This window comes from Salarias fasciatus, chromosome 3 (assembly GCF_902148845.1).
Source record: "Salarias fasciatus chromosome 3, fSalaFa1.1, whole genome shotgun sequence".
NCBI classification, from domain to species: domain Eukaryota; kingdom Metazoa; phylum Chordata; class Actinopteri; order Blenniiformes; family Blenniidae; genus Salarias; species Salarias fasciatus.
In genome coordinates, this window is record NC_043747.1 from 296,888 (window position 1) to 308,932 (window position 12,045).

General features: G+C 46.4%; 1 protein-coding gene across 1 annotated transcript; it reads left to right on the plus strand.

Moving 5' to 3' along the window:
- The first annotated feature begins 6,370 nt into the window (after positions 1 to 6,370).
- On the plus strand, positions 6,371 to 7,465 carry LOC115384966 (somatostatin receptor type 1-like). Its single transcript, XM_030087093.1, has one exon. It carries the CDS (start codon positions 6,371 to 6,373, stop codon positions 7,463 to 7,465), a length of 1,095 nt encoding a protein of 364 aa, XP_029942953.1.
- The last annotated feature ends 4,580 nt before the right edge of the window (positions 7,466 to 12,045 follow it).

Genomic DNA, 12,045 nt, shown 5'->3' on the forward strand with positions numbered 1-12,045 from the left:
GTTTTAAAAACCGTGGCAGCTGAAAATAACAGTAGGGTTAGAAAGAGTCTGGACGGCTGAATAAAATACACAAGCGAAGGACTTTCCCAGATCTTTAAACATGTTCATCATCTTTATGTGGGGCTTTCGTCCACCATAATTTTTTTCTTTTTTGACAAATAGTCCGATAGTCTGCAGATGTTTTGAAAGGCATGTTTTAAATGAGAAGTGAGCCTGCAGGATGTCAGTGTATTTGGTGCAATGCAGAAAGAACCGATGACTCCAGGTGACAGCTGCCTGCCAGTCAAACTCCAGATGAGCCGAATACGAGTATTCATCAATAAAAGACGATTCAGACTGAGCCGAACAGTCAGGACAAAGCCGGTGGGAGCACCACCTTGACAGGGGTCCGCACACATTTCAAAGAGTCCCAGTCAAAAGAATCCTGACTGTTCGAATTGGTTCTGACCCTCACTGTGGTCCTGACCCAAAGGACCAGATCCAGGACACCAGCGGCCGAAACGAGGGACTCATGGCGCTTTCCCACCGGTCCCTGCCTGGAGGCCGCACGCACTCTAAAAAGAAATGTTCAGTCTCAACAAAAAAGAACAAACTTCGAGGCAGCAGTTTGCATCAGTCTTTTGAAGTTATGGCAACCTCTTTAGAAATGGCATTGAGCCCACAAACTATTTTACTGTGGCTGAATTGTTTTTTATCTTCAGTTAAAGCTCGGGTAGGCGATGTTGTCCAAAAGCACTTCTTGTCATCCTGAGTGAAATGCTCCTGCCCCCTGGGAGAAGTCAATACATTATGTGGACGGAAAAAGGTGCAGAAAAAATCTGACCACTGTAGCGGCCAAAGGACAGTAAAAACTCCGACCAATCGTAAGGCGCGGACCGCTCTTTAGAAACCAATCAGATCCCTTCGCCGTTCTACCAGCCCCCTGTGCGTTCATTTCAGTGGCGTGCACTGGCCCTGGTTCAGAGCGCGTTGCCAAGACGCTCTCGGCGCTCACGGCTCACGTGAAAGATAGAAGGAAGGGAGCGGCGCGCTGCGCTCCTAGGCGCGTTGTGTGCGGCAGTCAGAAAGGTTCATAACATTGGAGGCGATCACAAACTCCGTGCGAGCGGCGCTTCCGTGTCCAGTGCGTTCGCTCCCAACGGGAGCTCCTCCAATGGGGTGGGAGCTGGGCGGAGCCTTGGGGAGATGCTACATTCGTGCTACATGCTAGTTTCCAAGATTGCCGACCCAAGCTTTAAGGTTATATAAGTACCGTTTACTCAACTGACAGTTTATCTCAAAAATTGTTACCTCAAATGACTTTACCTTATTTTTTTAAACATGTCTTTATTGAATTTCCAACAACAAAAAGTTATGTAGCAGCCCGGACGGCAGTCAACAATGATGAGATAACGTAAAACACTTAAACCTCCCCAATCTAAACGGCAGCCTACAACATTAGACCTTCACTTTGATCCTATGGTACATCCAAGATTTACATCAGTTCGCACCCACAAAAGAAAGCATCTTCTATATCACCGTGCTCGACAAAATCTAAAAATCTTTCCCAGATGTCTTTAAATTCAGAGGTTTTCTTCCTGATAGTGTAGGTAAGTCTTTCTAAAGCCAGACCTGAAGTTAAACTTCTCTGCCAGAAGCCGAGGGTAGGACCATTTACATTTTTCCAACACAGAGCGATTGAACGTCTAGCCTGTAGTAGACATAAACTTACCATCTTTTTCATTAAATGATAGAGAGCAATTAGCGGTGGATACCCAGAACACATTTAGCAGATTAGGAATCAAGGTAGAGGTCAGACTCCAAAATCTTTGAAAAACCTCACACGCCCACAGGCAATGGTGCAGAGTGCCTTCATATTCACTGTAATTAAAAGAAAGATCTGGAATGCTAGGGTTAAATCTGCTTAATTTTGCAGGAGTAGTGTAAGTCTCATTATCCACTTGTCTTGAATCAAGCGTAGTCGGGTGTTAATGGTCTGAGATTGGGCCCTAGAGCATATTGTACCCCATTCTTCCAGAGAAATTTCTTCATTTAGATCTTGTGACCATTCAGGTCTCATCTGTCAGAGTTTACCATGTTATTTTAAGGTACGTTTGTATGTTGTCTTGTTCAGTGTTTCTCAAACTTTATAAACCGAGTACCACCTCAGAAAAAATTAGGCTTTCCAAGTACCACCATTATGACCAAAGTAAAAAAGCTGTGGGGAGCGGTGCGGTACTCACATGCAGCAGCGGAGCGGCCACGCCCCCCTCCCCCCCCCAATACACTGCGCCCGATGCGGCTGCCTGGTTCGCCTATCCCCATTCAAACCGCGGCGCACAGACGACGCCATGACTGCATTTGCACTTCCTGCCACTAGGTGTGCTGTTTGCATGTTCAACCTTATTTTACACAGACACCACAGAGGAAGAAGGGCTGCAGGCTGCAGGCTCTCTCTGCATGTTGTTAGAAAAAGAGTGTGAGCCGGCAAGACGTGGTAACTGTTCACTGAGGGGATGCAGCGTTTTTTCAATAAAAGAGAAGAACTGAACGATCGTTTCCCACATTTTCTTTACGTCGTAGTAATTAAACTGGATCACAAGTAGTTTGTGGACTCAAAAGACCAAGATTCCTTGCGGATAGAACATGTGCAGAACAGTATTTCATGTCCCTTTCAACCGGGTTTTTAAATAAGAACATGAGCATATCAGGGTTTTGGACGTGTTTATATGGCTGTGTGCCATGTAATGTATATTCCCTCAATATTCCAGTTAATAAAAGTTATTGCCTGCATATAAACGTACTCAATCTTGCGGCATTCGATCTCGCGAGATCTCGTGACACGAAATCTCGTCCCATCCCTAATTTTGGTGGTATTATTTGTTTCTGAAAGTTTTGACTTTTAACTAATCTTCAAAGAATATATACATTTCTGTGATTCCTGCGCGTACCACTAGAGGGAGCTCCCGTACCACCAGTGGTACGCCTAGTCTAGTTAGTTACTGATGCACACTATCTTTTCAAGTCACAATAGATTTAATTCCCCCTCCCACCCCCTCTTTTTATGTAGTTGTAGTTTTTATTGCTTTGGTACATGCATTAACTCTAAAGTTCACAGTTCACCCACTGCTTTTGTGCAATTGTCTTATTTTATTCTATTTTATTTTGAAGTGAGCATTTGAACAAACTGTCTATAAAAATGGAATAACAAATAAGATCAAAATAGGCAGGCTCTAAAACGTCTGTAACAAGAGAATAGAATCTTTTTCAAAACATTTCTTCCTGTGTATTGAAAACGGCAAAACCAGAACATTCTAAACATGAGCTTAGCGCTGACGTTCAGCCCCTCCAGGTCAACAAACCTTTTGTAAAACTAGGAGAGTGTATTTCATTTTCTTGCAGAAAAGTCTGAGCCAGGCATCCTGCACAGTTTTTAATCAGTAAACTGATTGTTGCTGCTGATGGAACCACTTCCATCAGATTCTGGGAGTTCTAGTCCAGTTTGGCCATGAAGACCACTTCCAGGTTCACCGTGGTTTGGTTTTGAAGCCAGCATTTATTTGTGGAGAGTAACGAGAAGCACACAGTGGGCCACAGCTTAAGCTATGTTTTAACAATGCAGTTTGCATGGAAGCTTGTTGGAATGTACACAGTTTGCACCACAGCCCATCTTTTAAAACAATGACAAATTTATCACAGAGTCAAAGATTATGTCATTACACTTACATGACTAACATCTATTTCTGCAGGTTTAACAAAGCAGACAAAAGGAAAGAAATCATCTATTCAAACCTCTGATTCCTCTCAGAAATACCAAACCAGCCTGCCCTCAGCGGGACGACTCAGCCATGTGTGTGAATGAACACTGCGTTGTTTCCAAGCGGTCGGGCTAACGGTAGCACATGTAGCTGACGGTCACAGCCTGGACAGCCCTCTCTCGGCCTCAGCTCTGAGGCAGACTGAAAGGCAGCGCTGGAAACGGCTTCAGTTCCTGTCTGATAAATGAATCTATCCAGTGAAGAGCTGAAGGAATCTGATGAATGAGTGAACAGTAAGAGTGGTTCTACTGACTTGTGATTTGATGTCAGAGTTCTGTTCTTTAAATGTGCTGAATGCAGGACAAGTAGAAGAAACAGAGAGAGGCGCATTCCTCCTTTCTGTTTTCCGTATTACTGGCAGTAACTCGTCTTCAGAATGTAATTTTACACTTCTGAAAATCCTACTTTGTCTTGAAAATCCTGGGATGTTTCTCCGCCATGCCCGTCCATCCAGTCACTGCTGAGTGAGTGGAAGGCTGGAGTGTGTTCTGAGTGTGAGACGTGAGGTGTCCATCCTGTGCCGGAGGACTGGAGGTGTTTCTGAACAGCCCAGGACCGGAAACTCCAGAGCTTTGGGATCCAATGCAAGAGCTGTAAATATGATGAAAAATAGAAGATATGACCAAAAAGCATGAAAACAAGCTGAAGACAGTGGTGAATGTCTACTTCTAATCAACACAGCAGAGCGTTGTAATCACCACCATCGTGTGTGATCAGGGGCCGCAGGGTGGAGCAGTGATTAGCGCTCTCACTCACAGCAACAAGGTTCTGGGTTCGAATACCTTGGGGCCTGTCTGTGTGGAGTTTGCATGTTCTCCCTGTGTGTGTGGCTTCCCTCCCACAGTCCCAAAACATGCATGTGAGGCTAGCTGGTGACCCTAGCTTATCCCTCAGTGTGAATGTGAGTGGCGGTGTTGGTGAAGGGTCCAGGGCGGACCCCGCCCTCGCCCAGGTGAGCTGGGATTGGCTCCAGCCCCCTGCTGCCCTGTGTGTAGTCACTGGAGGCAGAGTGCAGAGTGGCGTTCACCGTCACCCCCGTATGGTGCTTCCTGCCAGAGGAGAGAATACATCCACAAACTGCTGCAACTCGGCAACCTGTGCTTTCTGGGCTGGGGAGAGATGGCCATCCAGTTCTCTGGCTTCTAGGCACCTGTCTGGGTGTTTCCTCACCTGTCTGGGCGTCAAGGACCACTCTGAATGGAGGGTCATTCAGGGACCTGCGGAGGCGTCCATTCATCCAAATTCCAATATAACAGCTGATCTGATTATTTACGTAGTGACTGATCACTTCCTGTTCACAGGTGGCACCCCGAGGTTATCTGATGTACTTCAGATCCCAGTTACTTAACAAGTTGTAACTATCTTTGATAATTACTGACAGCCACACGGATCTTGAAGCTGATTCCCAGCAGGCGGCCTGTGGTGTGATGGGTGTAGGTTTGTACGTCACAGGTTCGTAAAGTAAAGACTATGAGGCAGAAAACTGTGTTGGGCTGAAGAACAAGTAGGCTAGCTTTTCTGTGGTCCTGTAAATACTGAGTGAATGTTATGCAAACAGTGACAGAAGCTGTGAATAGCTGAAGGTTTTCTTGGGGTGTACAGTCCTGTGAAGTCCTTCCTGGACATGGATCTCTGTCAGGTTCACTGTGTTGCAGGCAGACTGACTGACTCTGTTTCCTCACAGGCCTTCGTTGCTGCTGTCACTGGGAGCATCGTGAGCCGAGGAGAAGCTTCTGTGGAGCATCGAAGGCCACTCGTTCTGATTTTCCTGCATCCTTCTCCCACTGTGGACTCTGTCAGTGAGGCAGTAGGACAGGAGCAGGACCTCCACAAACCAACAGAACCACTTTCCCGGGACACTCGATCTGACCTGACCTCCACAGCAAGGTTTCTGTCAGGTGCAGTGTTTGGTATGAAGGATGCCTCGAAGACTCTGAGCTCCTCGTCCTTCAGAAAGCCACTGCCTGCAGCAGATGTCTCTTTTGGTTAAAGATGGAATAACTGCTTAGTGTCTTTTCATTTATGATGCAGGACTCTTGAAGGGAGATTGCAGTTTTGTGTTGCTAAATACGGAAGAAAAAACAAATAAACAAACAAATCAATCAATCAAGGATGTCTGATTGTCACGAGAGCTTACTGAAAACAGTCCTACGTACTGGCAACCTGGACGACACCGGACAGCAGAGAATCTTATCATCATGAACTTATAGTTAAGCCTTGATATAAACCTGCGTATCGCTGGCACCAACGCAACCTTTTGGAACAACAATCAACTTTCAAATTAAGAAAAAAAAGTGTATTCTTTCAAAAGGGTGACCAAGGGTTCAGCGGTGTGGTAAGACCAGTCCTGTGGACACAGTCTCATGAAGACTGTCTCTGTGGAAACACTGTCCTCTGATGAAGACTCTTGATTCTGAACCTCCTGCAGACATCTCCGTTCGTTTGGATCACTCTTTAAAACACAGGCATATCAGGAAACTATATCTGGACTAATGTAGACGATTAAACAAGTTCTTCTCGAGTAAGGTTTAACTTAGTTCATTTTTGTCAATCACGGATCAAACACACTAACGATGGATGTTAATGGGAGCCGTGATCCAACTGGCCTGCCATACAACAGCAGCATGGACTATGAGGACTACGACCTGCAGCCGGACGCCAGTAAGATCATCATCCCCTCCGTTTACGCTCTGGTCTGCTGCGTGGGCCTCACTGGAAATGCCATGGTCATCTACGTCATTCTGAAATACGCCAAAATGAAAACGGCCACGAACATTTACATCCTCAACCTGGCCATCGCCGACGAGCTCTTCATGCTGAGCGTTCCGTTCCTGGCCACGTCGGCGGCCGTTCGCCACTGGCCCTTCGGCTCCTTCATGTGCAGACTGGTTCTCAGTGTGGACGGCATCAACATGTTCACGTCTATCTTCTGCCTCACGGTGCTGAGCGTGGACCGGTACGTGGCCGTGGTCCATCCCATCAAGGCCGCCCGCTACCGGAGGCCCACGGTGGCCAAAGTGGTGAACGTGTGCGTGTGGGGGCTGTCCCTGCTCGTCATCCTGCCCATCATCATCTTTGCGGACACCGTCCCAGCAGAGGACGGCGGCGTGGACTGCAACTTCCTGTGGCCCGAAGCGGTGTGGTCAGAGGCGTTCGTGGTGTATACCTTCCTCCTGGGGTTCCTGCTGCCGGTCGGCGCCATCTGCCTCTGCTACTGCCTGATGGTGTCCAGGATGCGAGCGGTGGGGCTGAAGGCCGGCTGGCTGCAGCGGCGGCGCTCGGAGAAGAAGATCACCCGGATGGTGCTGCTGGTGGTGGCGGTGTTCGTCCTGTGCTGGATGCCCTTCTACATCGTCCAGCTGGTGAGCGTTTTCCACCGGCCCCCGGACCCCATGGTCACGCAGCTGTTCGTCATCCTCAGCTACGCTAACAGCGGCGCCAACCCCATTCTGTATGGCTTCGTGTCGGACAATTTCCGCCGCTCGTTCCAGCGCATCGTGTGCTTCCGGTGGCTGGAGTCCGGGCTGGACGCCGAGCAGGTGGATTACTGCGCCGTGGCCCTGAAGAGGCCAGCGGCGGGCAACCCCCTGGACTTCCCCAAGGACTACCTGGCCTCTGACATGGTGTTCCGCAACGGCACCTGTACTTCACGGACAACCACGGTGTGAGTGAGGAACTGCTGCAGTAGAATGGGGGACTTCTTAGCTATTGTGATAGTTATGACATTATTTTTTATTATTTATTTTCTTAAAGCCAGACACCGATTTAAAAAAAAATATTCGAACAGGCCATTTTATAAAGGCCGTAAGCATTGAAGAACAAGTGGCTGGACAACAGGTGTAGACAAGGGGTGTGACGAGACACTCAGCTCGCCAGACGAGACGAGACATGACATTCGTGTCACGATCACGAGACGAGACCAGATTTCCACTGTACCTTGAAGAAAACTAAAATGACGAAACATGACTGGAAAAACAGACCTTCTTTATTTAACAGTCACAAAACAATACAGCTGCATTTTGAGCACAGGTCTAAAGAGGAGACGAGTTAAAGTCCAGCTGGTAGTGTCCCCTGGAGACAGGTGTCTCTTTAGAGCAGGGGTGGGGAACCTGGTCCTGGAGGGCCGCAAACCTGCATGTTTTCCATGTCTCCTTGCTTCAACACAGCTGATTGCAATGAGGCTCGTTATCTGGCTTTCTGCTGGACTTGGCCATGAATCTTGATTCGATTCAGGTGTGTTGAAGCAGGGAGACATGGAAAACATGCAGGTTTGCGGCCCTCCAGGACCAGGGTTCCCCACCCCTGCTTTAGAGGGACAGGCTATGAGGACTGAATGGAGGACATGTTGAAAACAGGAGTTGGAGCTGATTGCTGAAAATGAGACATGGCAGCAGCTGCTCAGTGGTTCTAGGAAGAGTCTGGTTGCTGTAACAGCTAATGAAGGTTCTCTACTGGCTGCTGAGGAGGTGTGAAGAACTCTGGACATGACACTTGTGGTTCTAATGTAAATGAAAGCAGACAATATTTTTTCCACAGAGGTGCTTCTTGTATGCCGTCTTATTAACGTTTGGAAAATGCTGCTATCATTTCTGGTAAATAAAATTAAAAAAACTTTTTGGTTGAATAAAATTAACTTAGATCCTACATTTTATTGGAATCCGAATCATTTGGGGCTTCAGTGTCTGCATCCACAGGACAACGATGTAGTTCATACTCCAGGCCTCGAGGCGGCGCTGAGACTCTGCCATAGAAACACACCAGAGAAGAAGACAGGAGCCTGGAGCTCAGCACTGCACTGCTCTGTAAAGAAACAGCACACCCAGATGAAGCTCCATTAAACCCAGAACGCCAGGAGCTCCTGCGGGACTCTGGGAGACGGACTGAGAGACGCATTCTGGACGTCTTCCTGTCCGGTCCACTCCGCCAGGCCTGTTCAGTCTGATTCTGCCCCGAGCCGCCAGGCAGCTTTTCACCAAAAGCAGGAATCTCCTCAGGATTTCATCTGGTCACACCCCGAGTAGACGACTGACAGGAAGAGGAAACAGCAGAACAGGAACCCTGAGCTGTCAGGGTGTTTCTCAGGACTACGCTCTGCAGCCAGTGTGAACGTTAGCAGCAGCCTGTTAATCCAACTGAGGACAAACTGAACTCTGAATGTCCCTGTTTGAGCAGCCGTGCTCAGATCTCTACATTCTATACCAAACGGTTGTTTTATAACTCAACTTTACCCATAGAGCACTTCAGACAGCCAGCGCTGGAACAAAAAGCCCAGCATGAATAACCTGACAGGCCTTCTTACTGATGCTGCTGGTTAGTTTTACAGTTTATTTCTTGCCTTTGGATGTGTATCTGCAGTAATGCCATTCAGTCTGAGATGATGTAAAGTGATTTCCGTTCATATTATTCCTTCTACTGCGATCAGACGTCTTGTTTCCATGTTTTCATTGTGATGTATTCCCAGAGTTCAGTTTCAGCTGTTTCCTGTACGTCTGTTGATCAGACCTCAGGTTTTACGGAGTCCAGCAAGAAGTTCAAAGGTCGGGGTTGTATTTGTCGTCTCTTCTGACTTAGAAGATTAAATCTTCTTACATTTTGTGACTTTATGCAGACAGACCTGGAAATTTAAAGAGTCTTTTTTTTTTTTAACAAATTATTAATTAATGCTTATTAAAGTTTCTAATAGTGCCGACAGAGGGAAACGACGACACACAGGATTCAGTTTGATCCCGACTGACTGCAGAGTGAGAGAGCCACTGGAGTGGCGGGGCGCAGCGGAGAGCAGGGCACTTTAAACTTCGTCCTCGGATGTGGAGCAGTTTGATGATCTGCTCCAGCTGGAGGATTCTGACATCTGACAGATGATTAAAAAAAACTGAAATGCCAGTTTGACACAGAGACCAGACTAAAACCAGAACCGGGCCGGATCAGGTCCGGTCTGCAGGGCTGCTCAGTGAGGCTGGGATCTGGAGTCCTCCTGAACTCTGGGATACCATCCTGTGCTTTCAGCGCGCCCTCTGGTGGTCGTAGTTACATTGGTAACTTCAGTTTGACAACATGTGGAAAGATGTTTTCTCTTGGAGAAAGACGGCGTTGTGCAGCAGCTCTATTCTCTCAGTCGGTTGGGTTGGTGTCTGCCGTATCTGTTGGTTTTGTAATTGTGTGTCGGTCTGTTAAAATCTGACAGTGGTATGAAAGAGGCAGAGCTGTCTGACAGGACACACAAAAATAAATGAAGAGTTCCTGTTTCTTTTAAAATGAGCTCTGTAACTGAGGTTTGACTTTGTTGGTAATCAGATGAAATGCTGAAACTGATCAAATCCACTGTTGGAGACAAACCATCTCCTCACAAACGATCTGATACACAGTAAATGCACACAGATATTTATACATGGATGTGAAATAAAGAAAGAGCCAGAACCAGAACCAGAACCAGAACCGTCGTTTGGCACACGTGATGAGTTCTTTCACAGACGTGTTTGTGTTCATGGTGTTTTTATACAATTTGAAATATTTCACTGAAAATGTTCTGATTAACCAGAATATTTTAATCACAAAAAACATGACAAATACATTGGGAACAACCGTCTGTGGACGTCTAGAACCCGAGGAACACTGGCATGAATAACAGCTGAAACAGGGTTTCTCCAACCGGTGAGGCTGATTAGAAACAGGACGGAGGATCAGTACATGGTCTGACCATCTGCCTAACAGCTGCAACGTTTCAAAAAAACAGTAAAAATAAAGGAATAATTGAAGGTCACCACATCTGTAAAGCTGGGTATCACCAGTCTTTAACAGTCCTTTATTACGAGGAATAACCCCTTGAGATAAATGATCTCTTTTTCGAGGGATCCTCAGATTCATAACAACGGGAAGAGCAGAGTAGTGTAACAAAATGAAAGATAGCAAAGTTACAGATACATATGAAAAGATAAAGTATATACACGTAAATAATAAGAAAAGACAAAACCCAAAAGAAAAAAAAAAATAAGAGACAATAAGCAAAAACGAAACAGCACACACACACACACACACACACACACACACACACACACACACACACACACACACACACACACACAAACCAGCTCTGGAGGTTCACCTCTCTCCACCCAGCAAAGTCAGCACAACAGAGTCAAACACAGTCAAAACACAACATCACAACAAACATTTAAATCAACAAAAATGGTCTTACAAAGCAAAGTAATTACAACAAAATAACAAAAGCACATGGCCAAGTTCGTTTATGGTCGTACAAAGCAAAGTATTTACAACAGAACTTAAAGATCAGTGGAAGTCATTTATGGCCGTTCGAGCAAACTAGAAACAATGGCAAGTATTTTGAAGATGTGATCATTCCGTAGAGCACTACGGAATGAAGTTAATGAAGTTATAGAAGGAATAGATACAGGGGGATTGTTCCAGTCTTTAGGGGCCCTGACACAGAATGCGTGTTTACCTACTTCACACTTAACTCTCAGAACAATAAAGAACATTCGTTCATCGTGACGTAAGTTATGCTGGGAGTTACAGAGCACTAGATATTGCTTTACATAGTAGGGGAAATTAAGATAAATACTTTTGAAAATAAATTGCAGCCAGTGGTACTGTCTGCTGGCAGAGGGTGCAAACCAGGACAGTTGCTCATACAGGACACAGTGGTGTGTCCTGTAAGGGCAGCGACGGACAAAACGACATAGACTGTTGAAAACGACATCAGTGGAACGCAAACAAGATTCAGTTGTATTCACATTAATGACACCAGCATAATCCAAAATAGGAAGCAACAGTTATGTGACTATTCTCTTCCTGACCTGAAAATTAAAACAATTTGTAGAATTATGTCATTTTTTAAACGATAGATGAGCTTAGAGATAGTAGCACATGTGTGAGTTTTGAAAGAGAGAGTCAGTCTGTACCAGAGCTCTGTGTTCTGCCAGCATTGGTCCTGAGGCTGCTGGGAAATGATGTTCAATCCACTGCACAGACTTCCAGATCCACCACCACTGTCTGCGAACGGCGAGCCTTTCCAACATGCCAGAGCTGCCGCCAGCGCACACTGGGAGTGAGACTTATTTGGTTTCTGCACATGAATTACACATGACCTGACCTCATCATGGCCGGCGTGTCTCCCACTCTCTCCACTCCCTCCAGACCTGCTTCCAATTTCAAAATGGAAATTGACAGACAGCACAGAGTGGAGGCCGGCGGGACAGCGCAGGGCGGAGGGCGGTGATACAGCGCAGGG